The sequence below is a fragment of the Macaca thibetana genome, chromosome 4 (assembly GCF_024542745.1).
Source record: "Macaca thibetana thibetana isolate TM-01 chromosome 4, ASM2454274v1, whole genome shotgun sequence".
In the NCBI taxonomy this organism is placed as follows: Eukaryota; Metazoa; Chordata; class Mammalia; order Primates; family Cercopithecidae; genus Macaca; species Macaca thibetana.
In genome coordinates this window covers 25,399,747-25,417,166 of record NC_065581.1, presented here as the reverse complement: position 1 = coordinate 25,417,166, position 17,420 = coordinate 25,399,747, and the positions used below count along the sequence as shown (strand labels likewise).

The 17,420-nt window shown below is 40.8% G+C and overlaps 2 protein-coding genes across 14 annotated transcripts in view; one reads left to right on the top strand and one right to left on the bottom strand.

Moving 5' to 3' along the window:
- Nucleotides 1-17,420, top strand: part of LOC126952976 (cytidine monophosphate-N-acetylneuraminic acid hydroxylase) — a 352,378-nt gene that overhangs the window by 24,954 nt on the left and 310,004 nt on the right. The gene's annotated exons all lie outside the window — the stretch shown is intronic.
- CARMIL1 (capping protein regulator and myosin 1 linker 1) overlaps nucleotides 1-17,420 on the bottom strand; it is a 343,419-nt gene that overhangs the window by 194,983 nt on the left and 131,016 nt on the right. For all 11 annotated transcript variants that reach the window (XM_050788179.1, XM_050788180.1, XM_050788185.1 and 8 more), the window contains one exon: nucleotides 4,692-4,742. In XM_050788179.1, the coding sequence (XP_050644136.1) occupies nucleotides 4,692-4,742 (51 nt within the window). The remainder of the gene's footprint in view (nucleotides 1-4,691; nucleotides 4,743-17,420) is intronic.

Below are 17,420 nucleotides of genomic sequence, written 5' to 3'. Positions count from 1 at the left end.
TTTCTTTAAAATATCCCCAGTCTTTCACTCTTTACCTGTTTTTCCTGATAAAGAGCCACTAATCTTTCTTCCCAGTTTTTCCCATTTCAGCAAATAATCACAGAGCATGGAGCTAGAGACAGCGGGGGACCAAGTTGAATCAATTTATTTTACCCTCCCACATTAAACCTAAAAATATAATGATAAAAAAACACATCCAGAACCAAACCCACAAGATATTTAGTTCTGCTCCCTGGTGGCATGTTGTACCATGATACATTGGTAGAATATATTTTAGAGCAGAAAAACCCTAAATCTCCAGTTAAACATCTCAAAGTATACTGATGAAGTTATTATTAATAGTGGGGAGGGAAGTAAATACTGGGCAGAAAACCCCTGAATCTCCAGTTAAACATCACGAAGTATACTGATGAGCTCTGGAAGTTGAAAGAGAACTCGCTCATTCATTATTCACTTCGTCAACTGACAAACACTTAGGAAAAGCCTACTGTGTGCCAGTATTGGAAATACAAAGAGGATTGAGACATTTGGTTTGTCCTCCAAGAGTTAAATGCAGCATTTAAGGCTCATATTTAAAAGCATTAAATTAGAGTAGAAGTTTTCTTACCTATGATTATCAAGATTTATACATAATTTGGTTTTGAAGTCATTTAAAGCAGGGAATTATTTTCTAAAAAGTATACATACCTTCCTTATTTTAATTTAAAGTTTATGAATAAATATTCATTCACTATCCTTTAATATTGCGCCAAAGTTTTTCTTTGAGTTAAGCCCACTGGCTGGCCCTCCAGTGGCCTTTCTGCATAAGCCATACTCACAAATATGGCTTCCAGCTTCCAATTTAAGTCTCTTTAAAAATGCAGAACTGCAAAATACTTGCAAAGCAGTATGACGGCAGACATCTTCTCGATTATTATGCTCCTCACCACTCCTCCCCCAACTATAAAGTTGTCTAGTCTTTAAAACAGCAATTTAAGTAATTCATTTTTATCAATATTCAATGTCATAGATATTCTTCTTTTGCACTCATATTTCATTGCTACATAAAATATCTTTCACTAAAATGTTTCATTAAAAACATCTGCTATTATAACTGCTTTAGGAATAAACCCATGACCCTCAATGAGCATCTCATTCAGTGGAAGGGAGCAGGTGTGAATAGGTGTGAGCACGTACCCTCTCTTACATGCTAACAGCTATGAAAATGCAGCCAGCATCAGTCAGCATCATCAGGGATAGGAATGGCCACCTTTGGTCAATCTGGCTCAGCAAGATTAGTTGGAGGTCAACTAAGATGCTTCTACTGTACCTGAGTGCTTTCCCTGGAGTAGAATAACAAAGTGCTGGGAGGCAGGAAAGAGTGGTGACATTTCATCTAAACCCTGAAGAATGACTTCAAGTTCCTCAAGCAAACAAGGAGTGCAGAGGGAAATTCAGGCAGAAGAAAACGAATTTGCAAAGGCATTGAGGTGTTAAAAGAACTAGGACAAGGAAGAAACTAAAAGGAGCAGATCCTGCAGTATTAGTAATCAATAAGGATGACTGGCTGAGTCTGTGATGAGTCGAAGTCCCGGGTTATTATTCATAGTGGGGAGGGAAGTCTCTAAAACATACTGAAAGACGTCACAGAAAGGTTCAAATCATTCTCTTATCTCACCTATGGCTATTTTTATTAGGCCTTTGCTCCTAGTCCCCACAACCCATCATCCACTCCACTTCAACCCACCCAAAGACAATTTAAACAATGTCACTGGATTAGATTTATGGGCAGGAAGAAGCAGGAAGACTAGTTAAGAAGAAGCTGAGGCAGACGTAGGCTGCATGAAGACTTGAGGACATTTTTCAGTTAGAAATTATACTCATTAAATATCACCACAGAAATTAATGAATTATTAGATAAGAGGAAAAACTTAACCCAGATTGTCAATAGCCTTTCCACCAATCTCTTGCTCACCTCACACCCACACCCTGGCAAGACAGTGCCCATCCCACAAGCAACAGAGCAGATCTAAATATGATAAAGAGGCTGTCTTCAGTAACTCCCGCTCTTCCCCAGGCAGCACTCCACGCTTCAGCCCCTCAGCCAGGCCTCAGCCCTGACTGCCTTGCTGAGCTGTTTCCCTCCCACCACTGCCTCCTCCACAACCCTCAGCCCGCACTCCAACTCCCCAAATGCACTGTGGTCTTCCAAACTGCTAAGCCTTTTGATCAGTATAAAACCCCTTATTTGCCTGGCTGATGGGTGATTTTTCAACCCGCCCTCTCCGCAAACCCTTCTTTGATCTCATAATTACCCACCCCCTGAAAGAAAAGTTAGGGCCTTCTGGGATGACAGGACAGTTCTATTTCCTTATCTGGGTGTGACTGCAGAAGTATTTGCTTTGTAGTTAATTACTGAGATGTACATCTCTGTTTTGTGCATTTGACTATACATGTTGTATATTTCACAATAAAATGACAAGAGAAAGCATGTTTAATTAATCAGCTCCCAAAGAGAAGACATATATGTCATAGTCAATGCTTTACACTAATGTTCTAAATATAATTATTTCTCCAGAAAATTATTATTGTTGACATTGGTTTTACTTCTCAGTCAAGACGTAAGGTGGCACGTTAAAACCAGCCTTCTCTAAGGGGGAAAGCTGCAAAGCTGCAGGCAGATCACTTTGGAAGAAAATCTGCCTTTCTTTATTTGTGATGTTAACAATATCAGAAATCAGAACCAATGTTCAAACTACCCTGGCCAGGGGCTGGCTCTGAAACATTATATATATCACAGGATGGAGCCAAGCCTTTCCTCAGGGGCAGAGCAAGGAGGCAGCAGAATAAAGTCATCCAGCAGAAGGCAGGCAGGTGACTTCAGAAGAGGTAACACACTTCCACTGTGTCACAGCGTGTTAGGGTATGCATATTATTTAGGGGTCTTCTATTCAATAGGGTGCTTGAATATTTTCCTAAGCCCATAAAATTTCCTTCTGTAATTAATTTCTTACCAGTGGGATAATGTCTCATTAAAGTCCTCATATCATGCCTTCAGGTATTTTAATGTATAGTTTAGTCTAACTTCATTGACATAATAATTTATTTAAAAAACATAATAAACATATAGGCTCACTTTATATTATCTAAAGGGGCTTGGGCCAAAAGCCTCATTTCTTGGAGAAACTTTATAAAAGTTAACATTTGTATGATCAGAAAAAAAGAAAAAAAAAGGCCACAGATATCCTAAGCCTATAACTACCAAACACTGCATTGGCATCTTCCCAAAAGTCTGTGCAAATCATGCAAATCATAAGACTGCAAGTCCTAAAAGATCCATTTAATTTCTACCAATAACATTATAGCGCCCTAACTTGTCACCTAAGTCAGAATTTACAAAACAGTGGCTAAACGTTAAATTTCAAGAAACAAGAAAAGCCTAATGAGCAAATAACACTGCGGCCCAAACATCATAGCAGGATAAGGCTGAAAGCATCTACCAGACCTTACCCATTTTCCTGGATATGCTGGCAGGGGAAGCAGTTCAGCTCAGTAAAAAGTCGAAATAAGTAGGACATGGTGAGTCTAATTTCTCTTTCTCCCATTCATTACTTGTGAATCTTTAGACTAGCCAACTTTGCATCTTTTAGCTATTTTCTAATCACTCACCTACAAGGTTACTGTGAGAATTAAATGAGACTGTATACTTACATACTTACTAAATAACTTATTAGATTCTAGCAATAACAGAAGCAGAGGCTTTGCAGCCAGCCTCCCTTGATTAGAATCACTCATGTGCCACGTATTAGTGGAAGTTTAACCTTGGTCAAGTTACTGAACCTCCTTGGGCCTCAGTTCTCTCATCAATAAAAGGGATAATAATAAGACTTATGGCTCTCATGAGATTCTGTTAAGGAGCAAGTTATTTACTAAAACAACACTCCAGTAAATGTTATCACCTTTTTAGGAAAAAAATCCCAATTTCCTAATGACCATTCAGTCCATATCCTATAAAAATGATAAACTCCTTTTAGTTAACATAAACAAAGTAGGTCATTATTATGATTAATTCACAAACTATCAGTTCAAATTCTGCACCAAGTAATGAAGGACATCTCATGAAAAATGTTATACATCTCTTTTAAAGAACAGAGTGGCGCCTTGTTATTTCTTACAGGCAACATCAGAGTAGATGGAGAACAGCTGAGATGGTTACATTTCTGGTAATATACTCTTTGGAGTTATGAAGGTTATTTCCCACATGTCTACAGTCTTAGAAAAACCTGCCAGTACTGATCCAAAGGAAATAAGAAGTAGACTTGAATAAAGTGGAAATCAAGCCCCAGTTGAGAGAGAAAAATAACTGGGACATGGAGCCTTAGGGACATACAGCACAAAATCCTTCACTGATTTTCTTGGGATGCCTTTACACAAAGAGAGGGAACAAAGGAGTAAAAAAGATGTTTGTCATTACAGCCTTTAGGTGCTTCTGGGAAGAAGGAAGGAAAATTAGAATGTGCTAAGAGAAATCTGAACACAGCTTAAATCAAAAGTCTATGTAAGTGAGGTGTGTGTGTGTTGTGTTGCAGTATGTGAGTGTGTATGTGTGCACACAGGTTTAAGAATGCATGAGTGACTATGCATGAGTGTGCATGTGTGAGTCTGCACTGAGTGAGTGTGAGTGTCGAAGGAAGGACTTCATGAACACCTACCTTGGTGGGGATTCGCGCTGTTACAAGGAAGGCTCGGCATGATGTAAGCACCTGTAAGACAGAAGCAGCAGCATCAGTATGTGCCAAAAAGTGGGCCCAGTGGGCTTTGGTGTTTCCACAGGACTTTAATGATACTGAAGCCTCAGAAGGCCATGTGGCTTGGCTCCTGTCATGTAAGAAGAATTAAGACCTGGGACAGCTTCTTGGTCTCATAGAGTTAGTTTTAACTTAAAGAGTTCCTGTATCAAAGTTCTTTTAGAACAAATCACAGGTGAAATCTCAAGATGAGAAGCCTGTCAGGAGCCCAAAAACCCAACAGATTATTCAGATTAAGTAAAACAGGTCTCTGTGATACTAAAATGCAGATATATAGTCACAAGTCTCACTATATCAACAGTAAACTTAATGGAAAAAAAACAACAACTAAGTACTCATTTGCACTTCTCAAATTACAACCACCACCCACATTTGCCCTCTTGCTTTCCATTCTTTGTACTCCAGCTAACAGAGCAAAATCAGGCTTTTATATATATATATATATATATATATATATATATATATATATATATATATATACATACATATATATATATGCACAGAGCGAAATCAGGCTAAGCTTCCAAAAAATCATCCCTAACTTTGCTTCTCAGCTGTGTCTCTCTCAGTCTTAGAACATTTATGGAAGTTTCCTTTTTGATGCTCAGCTAAGAACATACATACAGCCTGTGGGGTCCCATATGCCTATAGGTTCCTTTACTTAGCAGAGGCCCTCATGAATACAAAGGGGCTGAGCTAGGAGTTCAGATTTTGAGCCAGGATCCCACATCCATGAAGCTTACTGCAAAACTTTCCATTCTGCAACTTGGAGATTTGGGCAGGCCTCATGAGTCTTTTCAATAAAGAAAGAAAACTCCAAGGCTTCTCAAGCCCTGATGGGAGAATTGCCCTTTTTTCATTTTCCAAATAACTTCCTTGTCACTAAGCCTGTATTTAGCAAGTGGTGCTTATTTAGCAAGTTATGCTTATGTGCTACTTTAAGAATGCTAGATTAGAACAAAACTGTAGAAAGTCAAGAACACTGGGACCTCAGGTTGTTAAAGGACTTATCCAAAGTCAAACAGCTTTACCCAGACACAACCCCGGGCTGGAACGGCTAAGCTGAGCACAGAAAATGAATCAAGGCTGTGCCCCTGTGGCATGCTTTATGCCTTTCCCTAGTCTCCCAACTCTGAACAGAAACAGTGCATTTTCTATAAAATCTTTCTTTGAATAATCGTATGTCATCACAGTAGGGGATAATTCAAGTCAGAACTATTTACGAGACAGATGAGAAGTAATCTGACACTAGCTGGCAGAGTGTGATAAGAGCAGGTGGGGGAAGTTGAGGGAAAAGACAGAGCCCATTTCAAGACCTTTCACCCAAATGCCACCGTCACAGTCATTCACAGGATCAATTTTTACCTGGTATCATTTTTGCAGCTTGATTTTAGAGTTGGCATGCTCTAGGAAGCCATTAATAAATGACTTCTAAAAGTGCAGGCAACAAGTGCCTTCTCAGTGCTACAAGCAGTGTGTCAGTCTCATAAAAGTGTGGGTAACAGATGATGTCTATCTTTGAATATTCCATATGCTGTGAGCCAAATCATAGCTTTTCCCTGAGGAAGTTATCCTTTTTTTTTTTTTATACCCTCCTAAGGCCCTGGGGGCAAGGAAATGGGACAAAGCACCAGGCAGTAGAAAGGAGAGGGACAGGGAAGAAGTATGGCCAGGATGAGTGTGTGGAGGTCAAGTGTAGCCCGGTAGTAGCAAGACTGGCTACATCATCTGTAGGGACATTGTTCAAATATGATTAAGAATTTCAAGACGATAACAATAAGGCATTAACCCAATGCAGGGAAATGATGAACTCACTTCAAGGTCATATAATTAGGGGAGAAACAGAATTCACATGCTTGGGATGGAACGCATCCTGTTTGTAGGGTGTCCAGCTCTTTCTGTTTGCACAAGATGTTTCCAGTTTCAGGGCTGAGAATCTTGCATCCTGGGAAACTGGGACTGTTGGTCAAGCTACTAGCTTGAATTTTGGAATCAGAAAGACTTACATTCAGATTCTGGCTCTGCCACTTTCTGGCTGCATTTACCTGTTAACACCAAAGCCTGTGTCCTTAACCACCACACTATATCTATATATTACTACTCAATCGTGCCTCCTTGTGCTCTAGACGCTGGCAGACGTGTCCTGTGCAACTGCACAGATTGCAAGCCATAAAGCTGTCCCTGAGTCGTTGCTACTCTTTATCAAGCATTTCCTATGTGCCATGAATAGGTGAATATCATTGAGGAGAGTGGCACACTTTAATCCTCACAACAAATACATTTGATGTCATTATTCCCATTTTACAAATGAGTAAACTGAGACTCAGTGATGAACTCACTTCAAGGTCATTCAATTAGAGCAGAAATCGTTTATAAAAGCATCAGAGTTCAAAAGGTTCTTAAGAAGAGTATAATTTAAATCTTACAGCTTTGTTAACACCAGAACCGATGTTCTTAACCACCAGGCTATATTTACATGTTACTACTCAATCCTGCTTCCTCATGCTCTAGCCCCTGGAAGATCAGTTACAGTGAAGGCAGGAAGGGATAGCCCAGGGCAGCCATGACTGGGAGAGATCCACAAAGCTCTCAGCTTGAAGGAGTACCTTTTTCAACATTCCAACAGTTTTTAAAATGCTCTTTTTAAATCCAAGTATGCCCTGGAGAACTGAACTGTTCTGTCATCAGCACTAGTTAATCTTTAGCTAATACAGCAGTACTCAGGGAATTAAGAGTTTGCAGGCCTTTTGCAAAAGGGCAAGAGAGCATTTTGTTGCATGAGACACACAGGGTTGGATAACAGGCATCAGATAATCAAAAGAAGCATGGCAGTAATAAAGAGGAATTTGGAAAGGGAGATAAAAGGCACTAGAGAGAGGCTTAGCTTGCACTGCCATTTGCCTAGGTCTAGGGAGCGGAATACGAGATTAGAACTCATCTCAAAGGATGAAATCTTCACCTTCCCTGAACTAAGCTCCACAGTGCATCTAGCACCTTCTACTCCACTTTAGTACCAGGATATGACCCCTCTTTCAAATACTGCTCCTCCCCCATAGTGGAAAAGAAAAGAAATAAGATAATAATGCTGACAGCCACGATCATAAGCATGGCTATAGGAAGCCAGTCCCCTATTCTCACCATTTCTCCCTTTTTATTATTTACAAAGCAGCACACACATTTCTCTCTCCCAGGAGTACTGGTATGATCAATCCCCAATCTTTCCAAAAAGCTTAGGTCCACAAAACTTCTGCTTAGAGGTGAAATAACAGACAAATCCTAAAACTCGCATGCCAGAAAGGTCCCAATATCACGTGGTTAAAGACCTAAAATTCCCTGAGTTTGTGTATAATCTGACAGCAGGTCCAGAGAAACTCATCATCTCACAGCTAGTCAGTGGCAGAGCTGGAACTAGAAGCTGCAACTCCTCACTCTCAGTCTATTAACTCTCCACTCTCACCTAACATGAGCAATAAGGTTCAAGGCCAAAAGCCACAGATAGGAACTTGTAGCCTCTTCAGTATTCATAAAAATATATTTAACTCTGTGAACTTTCCTTCAAAGGAATCCAGGATCCTTTCACAAACATAGTAATAATTGCCAGTACCTGTTGAGTACACTGTTCTAATAGGTTTGCATATGTTACCACATTTAATCCTCACAGCACCCTATAAGGAAAACACTATTATAATCCCTACTGAAGAAACAGAGGCACATAGGGATTATGTAATTTGTGCAGGTCACCCAGCAAGTAGGTGGCAGTTGGGATTCGAGCCTGGATGGTCTGGCTCCAGAGACGGTGTTCCTAATGACTTATACTGGCTGTCAAATCTCACCTTTCCAAAAAACAGATTCCTCAATAGTCCACACACATGGAAACACAGATGAGTCATGCAGCTTTAAAGCCAGAAAGAAGCAAACATGTAAAATGACTAGCAGTACAATGAGAGATGTTTGGATATCATAAGGAAAAGGATCAATCCCTACTGGTCTGGTGTCTCCCTCTGTCTCTTTCTATGCACTCCTATCATCTGTTAGTGTCTATCTCTCTGAATTTCTCTCTAATCTCTGTTCTGTATCTGTCTATATGATTCTACATATGTATCTCTCAGTCTATCTGTGCCTCTCCTCACTGGCTCCCCACTCCTCCTTTGACCCCTCTCTTTGCTACTGCTGCCAGTGTCCCCCACACCCCACCCTATCTTGCTCCATCTCCTTTCTCTCTTTCGGAGCCCTCCTCCCCTGCCTTCATTCTGCCCTCCATTCCCCAGCCCTTTCTCCATGAGAATCACTTGAGAACTTGCTATTTTATTTATGCCTTCTGCAAGACAATAGACACCAATCACAGAAGAAAGATCGCATTCTGGAAAAGTATTTCCATTTGTAACACAGTTACAGAAAAATGTGAACAAAGTATGAACCAAAAACAGATACCTTTTGACATCATTACACAATAAGCACATTGGTAATTAAGTGATTACAAGGTCCCCTGTGTGAATCTAATTAATAAGTCTTAAAAACTAATCTCAAATATGCACCCAAACAACTGAAATACAACAGCAATCACTAGCACAAGGAACCAGCCGGCCATTCCACTCTTTGACAATTGTTGTACTTTAGGAAATAACTCTCCCACCACCAGTGGGGCAGTGGGGATGGGGGATGGGGAGTGGGGAAGGGATGGAGTCAGGTGACCTGCTTGTCTTCTCTTGACCTGCCCTTTCCAGAACAGTCACCATAGGAAGTTTCTAGAGGCCACTGACAGGGTATGAACTAGGGTCATAATATTTAAAACAAGAGGAGAGCTGGGCGTGGTGACTCACACCTGTAGTCCCAACTACTCAGGAGGCTGGGGTGGGAGGATCTCTTAAGCCCAAGAGTTCGAGGTTACAGTGAGCTATGGTGGCACCACTGCACCCCAGCCTGGGTGACAGAGCAAGACCCGATCTCTACATCTCTACAAATAAAAAAGAAAATAAGAAAAAGGAGAAAAAAGAAATCAGAATGTTCATATGGATTCATCTTTTGAGTAAAGATTAATTTTGTAATAATAGGGTTCATGATCTGTGACCCTCTGTGTCAACTCCCTTTCTTTAAAAGTATTTTACAGGCAGTGGAAGTACACAGTGTCCTTCAGAAGTTGGATACAGATCAAAATAATTTGTCTGAAAAGAAACACATCCATAAGGGAGCCCAAGCTTTGAAGGAAGACTGATAAGCCACAAAAGCTTTGTGCAGCATGGTCCCCGTTTCTGGTGGTCAGTGAAAGCCTCCAGAGGCACAAAGAGTTCACAGAAAATGTGGAAGGGGATAGGGGTTGGAATAGATGAAATCTTCCAAGTTTTCCTAAGACTGTACCCACTTGTGGGTACAACAGGGCAGCAATATTTTAAAGCAAGAGTGAAAATTACAAATACTACTGTTACAAGCCAGATTGTGACTCTTGTTTTATCAACACAAACTGAGCCAATTAATGGGGCTGCATTCATACTAGAAATCCCAGTGAACTCAGTCTCCCAGGCTCTCTGTTTGGCTCCAAAATTGCCCTAGGATTTAAAGCTTCAGAGGATTTATAGTGCACACACATGGTTTCTAGCAGGGTCGGGGAAGTCGCATAGGACACATCATCTGTGACTTACCAAAAAGTGTTTCCTGAAAATGAGTACTTCTTCAGCGCTTGGGATGGGAGGCATCCTGCTTATAGGGTAACCAATTCTCTGTTTGTACAAGACGTTTCCAGTTTCAGGGCTGAGAATCCCGCATCCCAGGAAACTGGGACTGTTGGTCAATCTACTAGCTTGAATTTTGGAATCAGAAAGACTTATATTCAGATTCTGGCTCTACCACTTAAACCTAATAGATTTTTGTTGATCTCTAGAGAGTCAGAGATTACAGAATTACAGATGAGCAAACTGAGGTGCCTCATACAAGAGGTGCTCAAACAAGAATATTCCTCTGCAGACTGTTACTGTTGTGTGGATTAAATAAGATACAAATGCAGACTTTATCTGGGTAGGGCTTTACCCTACCCCAGACTCTAACATGTCTTTGCTAAATAACAGCTCTTCTTATAACTTAACTAATAGCATCTTAGATTTAGTTTTGCAAAGTACGATTAAGTTGTTTCACCCTACTGAATTTTTAAATAATTGTTTTTGTCAAGAGAACAAAACAAACAAAAAATACAAAGATACTGAAACTTCTCCTAGGCTGAAATTTTCTGTTCAATGCACGTCTTTGGCCTTGAAGGAGAAGAATTTTCTTGCAAAGTTAAAAAAAAAAAATTAGGGTGCATCAGATGGAGTATGTGTGCTTAGCCAAGGAACCTTCACCACAAAGGGTAAGCTACAATTTCCCTCCCACCTCCCCTGGGAAGGCCCATTTTTCCACTACAGCCTTAACATGCAAACCACATTTTCAACCTCTGTAATGAATTTCCTCTGCCTTTCATTGAAATGCAAGCAGCAGCCAGTTTCCTCTGAGACTTCTTGGTTCAACTGTTAACTTTGTAATTTCACTTAGAAACATTTATAAAAGTCCTCCTTACTGTTAAGACTCACAGTTTAGCAGAGAAGTCTACGTTTTCTTATGGAGATGACATAGAGGTCAACTATGGAATCTGCTTATTGCACACTTATTAGAAACTGAAATAAATAAATACCATCTTAAATAACTCCATTGCCTAAAGCCTGCTGCAGCACAGGCAATCCACACATTCATGCTCTCTAAATCCATATTCTCTCATGCAGATTACCAGGAGTGTCTTTCCTTTAAAATTGGACTCTACGTGCCAAACATTCAACAAACGGTCTTACACCCCTGAAGCACTCTCTAATTTGCAAGCAAACTAAATGATGAATGCCGTCATTCCCCTTCTTAATACTTTCCCCTTCCAAACTCCCAGCTCTAAGTACATTACAGATAAAACCTCATTAATCCAAGACATATACCTAGGTGAGGGAGAAGGGCAGGTGGTGAGGCTCATTATCACCACTGCAGAGAGTTATAAGTGGCAGATGATAACGGACTTATGCAAGGTCACCCAGAAAACTGAAGGAGAATAAAACCACTCCCCTGGCTCTGAGCCTCCCAACACAATACTCAGCTATGATGAACGCCATCCTTTCTGGCAGGAGGACGCTTCACCCAAAAGGAACACCAAAAAAGTACAACATTTTAATGTAATTCCTGACCTCCAATCCTTTTTAAAATTAGAGTTTCACTCTTCATGGGCAGCTGTGGGATACACTGATATTAATGGTTGTGCCCCAGTGAGGCTATACAGTCTAGTGTAGGGTTTGCAAACTACAGCTTATAAGCCAAACCCAGCCTCTTCCCACTACCCCCCGCAGAGTTTTATGGCTCATAAAGCCCAAGATATGGTTGCCGACCCTTGGTCTAGTGGTTTAGAGAACAAACTGTAGAATTTGACTGCCTGCATTTGAAACCAAGCCATGTATATTTAATATATACATGGCTCAGAGCAAATTACTAAACCTTTTCTGTGCCTCAATTTCCTCCTTTTTTCTTTAAGATACAGGGTCTCACTCTGTCACCTACAGTGCAATGGAATGATCATAGCTCACTGCAGCCTCAACTTCCTGGGCTTAAATAATCCTCTGGCCTCAGGCTCCTGAGTAGCTGGGACTACAAGCATGTGGCATCATGCCCAGCTAATTTTTAATTTTTTACAGAGATGGGGTATTGCTATGTTTCCCAGGCTGGTCCCAAACTCATAGCCTCAAGCAATCCTCCCAGCTCGGCCTCCCAAAGGACTGGGACTATAGGCATCGGCCATCAAGCCACTGCAACAGGCCCTCTTCTCTAAAAATGAGAGAAATATTTCCACTTCATGGAATGATGAGGGTTAAATGAGTTAATATACCTAAAGTGCTCAGAAGAGTGCTGGCACATAAGAAGTGCTACATGGTGTCTGTTATTGTTATTTATATTTTAATATCATAATAAAATTTTATGTCCATAATGGTATTAAACCAAGAAGAGAGTTATTGAGATTTAGCCTGAGTCTGGCCTCAAGTTAGCCAAGTGGCCTAACCATGAACAAGTTACAATCTCTGTAGACCTTACTTCACCCAAATTTAAAATAAGAGGTTTGGTTGAAACAGGTCTCGAAGTCACCTCCCTACACTTGAGCCCATGACTTACACCCTCTCTGGGATTCTCCTCTAGCCCCACTCTTTTTGGGTGGACTTCTAGGAATGACAAGCCCCCAGTAAATATTTGCTGAGAGAAATTAATTCCCCCTTAGGTCTCTGCTCCCTGGACCAACAGGTGCTCCTTCAATAGCAGGGCAAGAAGTCACTGAGTTCGGTTTTCTATTCTGATGTCTAGTTCCGGAGGAAATCTATGTACTCTAACACCTGTGCAAATCCATTTCTTTTCACCTAATTCATTCCTTTTCACATTATGTAGAAATGGAATGTTTACATACAGCATGCCAGACACAATCACTTCAGTCTTTCCAAAGTCCCACTATTGCAAGTTGTAAGGTGTTATCAAAGCATAAAAGAAACAAACATGTCTAATGTTCCCCCACAGGTGAACACAGGGGCCAGTACAGATCAGATCCTCTTTTCAAAGCACCAGCTGATACAGAAGTCTGGAATCTCCCATAGTGATTCTGTTAGAACAATGTGTTTTAAAGTCAGAGTAATGACACATCTTCTTTAATGACAGCACTTTAGCAGTGACACACAAACATGAATGGGCATCTTTAAGTGGTGGCAGGATGATAATTCTTAGCATGAGAACAAGTGTGAAGATGAATGAAATACCCAGCTCCAGGCCCACAGGGTCCATAAGGATTTTATGCTAAGAACTCACATGTGGCAGAATTCCTACCCAGGCCTTCAACTATTGAGTGAGCAGAGAGCAGGGGACTCACAGGTCTGCATAGGGCATGTGCGCTAAGAGACCTCATCTAGTCATCACTGTCATTTTTATGTTTTAAATAAATTCACAAATAATAGAGTCACAGTTATTCAGGGAATGCAGAAAAAATATAACTATAAAGTTCATATTAACCTAATTAATTGCTAAAACTTCTGCTTCTCCAACACAGGGCCAGCCAGCCTCTTTTAGAACACGTCCATTTGAGAATCACTAGAACCCAATTCTAGCTAAAGATGAGAGAGTTAAGAGGGGTCAGGGAATATGTGTGCCCTTTTCCTTTATTTTACAGATGAGGAAACAGGAAGAGTTAAATTATTCCTCTGTGCCTATTAGGGCTCATTCTTAGTTTCAAGCAACAGAATTTTAAGAATAAATAAATTTACTTAAAGGAAATGGAGTAGTTCTTGTAATCAAAAGAACAACCAGAACTCAATAGAGACAGAAAGCAAATGAACTCTAAAGATGGGAGAAGCAGGGACTAATAAGGAGTTCCTCTGGCTGCCCTTGTGGAACGAATTGACTCCAATCTTTCACTCTCTAGCATGATCCCTCCCAAGATTCAAAACCTAGGGGGCAAAAGTCCCCTGTCCTGGGCCTGGCACCCAATAAAGACCACATGGAATTATTCGAAAGTGGAGACAAGTGGCAGCTATGGCCTAGTGACAGTGAGCACTGGCTCCAGAAGTCTGGGTCTGAATTCCTGCTAGACCACTCACTACCAGCCATGCAATCTTGGGCAGGTAACTTGGCCTTCCATACCTCTGTCTCCTCACCTGAGAGAATATATGCAAAATACAAGTACCTGGCACACGAAGGAGTCCAATAAATGCTAAATGGCAGAGTTGGAATAAGAAATCAGTTTCACTTTTCCTTTACTGTAAGTCTATTGCCGCAGTCCCTCCCCAGCCTACGTTTCAACTTGTCTGTGTTTCCTGGCCTTACATTCTCATCTTCTCAAGCCAAGGAAACACAAATGTCACTTCTTTCTCCCTCCTTTGTTATATTAGCATTTTCATCAAATGAAAAAAATACATATTTTCTTTCCTTCTCTCAGAACAAAGTAATAAAATAGTTTCCCACTTGGTAGAAAGGTCGTTGCCATATGGCGGCGGGAGGGTTGATTTAGATTTAACACCATTACATATATAATCAGAGAGATAGTCTTCATTAAATTCAGAGATTAAAAAATAAGGAGAGAAGGAGAATGGAAGATTTGGGGTAATCATATCAAGAAATTAAGGTAGGCATATAATTTGCAGCAGTGCTTTTCAAACTGAGGGCTACAACCCATCGGTGGATGGTTAAATCAACTCATTAGAGTTTAACGAGCATATTAATGCAAACTGACTAAACTGAAGTGAAAAGGAAAAGAAAGCCAAGGCACAGCAAGCAGAAAACAAAAGCATTATTTCATAAAACTTGTTTGAGTGATGTCAGTATGTACATGGTACTCACATGCAAATGTGTGTGTGCACACTTCTCGAAATCAATATAAAATGCATGCCTCACTCTGGATTCAGGTTTTGAAAGTTTGATAAATACCAGCATATGGTACCATATGCACCTGTAAGCAGGATCCACCATGAAGCTATAGAAAAGGATGAGGCAGCTGGTAAGATGGAAAGAACATGAGCTTTAGAGTCAGACACACTTCGGGAGAAATCTCAGCTTTGCCATTTTGTGGACTGAGAGGTATTAGGCATGTTGCTTGCAATCTCCAGGCCTCAGCTTTTTCACTTCTAAATTGGTGACAATCTGTATCCTAGTGTAAGTACTAGAGATAACCTATCAAGCGCTGAGCATACAGTAGATACTAATATAAAAAGAGCCGTAATAATTGTCCTTAAACTTATAAAATATAGCTCTGATAATGATCTACAGGGACAAAGGTATGAGACCTACAGAGATAGTGTGCAAATTTACTAGTTAGAAACAGAGCCGAGCCCAGAAGCCTGGTCTCCATCTTGTTCATAACACATCATCTTCAGTATGTGGCTTGAGTCAGTGCAAGGGGGAGATTACTCCCATGGTAACTATAACCTATTTAAGAATTAGAAGAGACTTTCCATTTCTATATGGTGATGGGATAAACTTCGGTATAAAGGAAGAATGGGCTTTTAATCCAGACCAATTTAGATCAAATTATCAACTCCTCCATTTATCAACTACCTAACCTGCTAAATTTTATTTTTCTTACCTGTAGAATGGGTATGAAATAGACTCTGTTGGACAGTTGTGGGGATTAAATGGGATAACATGTAAAAAGCCTAGTAGTACTGGGCCTAGCACTCTCCTAGACATGCTGAACTTCATTCACAGGTGATGCTAATATCTGGCTCACAATCCTTTTTTTTTTTTTCTTTTTCTATTTTATGTAGAGACAGGGTCTCACTATATTGCCCAGACTGGTCTCAACTCCTAGGATCAAATGATCCTCCCACCTCACACTTTCTATACAGCCCCAACTTCTCTCATCTGAGGACAATACGGCATCCAATCACACAGAGCACTAGGCTTTGAAACTGTACCACCCCAGTTTGAATTCTGGCCCCACTACGTACAAGCAGGCATGATTTTGAGAAAGACCTCTGTGTGCCTTACTTTCCTCATGTGTAGAATATGGGATCACAATATACCTCATTGGAGGCTGTCATAAGGATTAAAGAAGGTAATACACGCAAGGTGCTTAGAAAAGTGTTGGCGATAATCAGTGCAAGTCATCATTAATCCCTAAAGATGATGATCAGGAAGCCTTTTAATTCTTAGGCCTTCTTGTTCACTCTGTCATACCCTGGGCCATGTGAGTTATCGCTTGAGATTATGCCATTTCAAAGGATTTATAATTCAGGCATCCCAGTCTCTGCCCGAAATCTTTTTTTTTTTTTTTTTTAAAGAGACAGTGGGATCTTACCCTTTCACCCAGGCTGCACTGTGGTGCAATCGCGGCTCACTGCAGCCTCGACCTCCCAGGCTCAGGTGATCCTCCTGCCTCAGCTTTTCAAGTAGCTACTACAGGCACGAGCCACCACACCCAGGTAATTTTTAAAATTTTTGTAGAGATGACGTCTACGTTGCCCAGGCTGGTCTCAAACTCCTCAGTTCAAGTGATCCTCTCACCTAAGCCTCACAAAGTGTTTGGATTACAGGCATGCACAACTACACCTGGCCTTCACAACCCTTTAATTACTCCTCAAAGTGTGATCCACGGGCGGGAGAGGCTGGCATGACAGGAACTTGTCAGAAATGCAGAATCTGAGGCCTCAGCCCAGACCTGCTGAATCAGAATCTGCATTTTACTAAAATCCCCAGGTGATTCCCATTAGCATTACAGTTGGAGAAGCACTCATAGCTAGTTCCCTATTCAGGTACTCCCACTACCCTGTTTATTGCCCCCTGACACTGCCAGGTCATTCTCCATCAGCATTAACCTATCTTCATTCCACTGAAACGCCACTGAAACCATTCCTCCATGTGTTAATGTCCTTAGCCTTCGTGTTGCTTGTCCTTTTATTATTCCTACAGAGTAAAACCTCAAGCTTGGCTGAACTTACCTAGTGGCCTATTCCATGCTTGCAGTGGTAGCTGCCAAGCACAGCTGGAGAACTGATCTTACCCAGCAAGCTGATTCCACTCCCTTCATCTGGGAAGATGACTTTCCCTCCTACTTCACAGAGAAAACAGAAATTTTCAGAAGCGTATCACTTACCATCCCACTCCAAACAT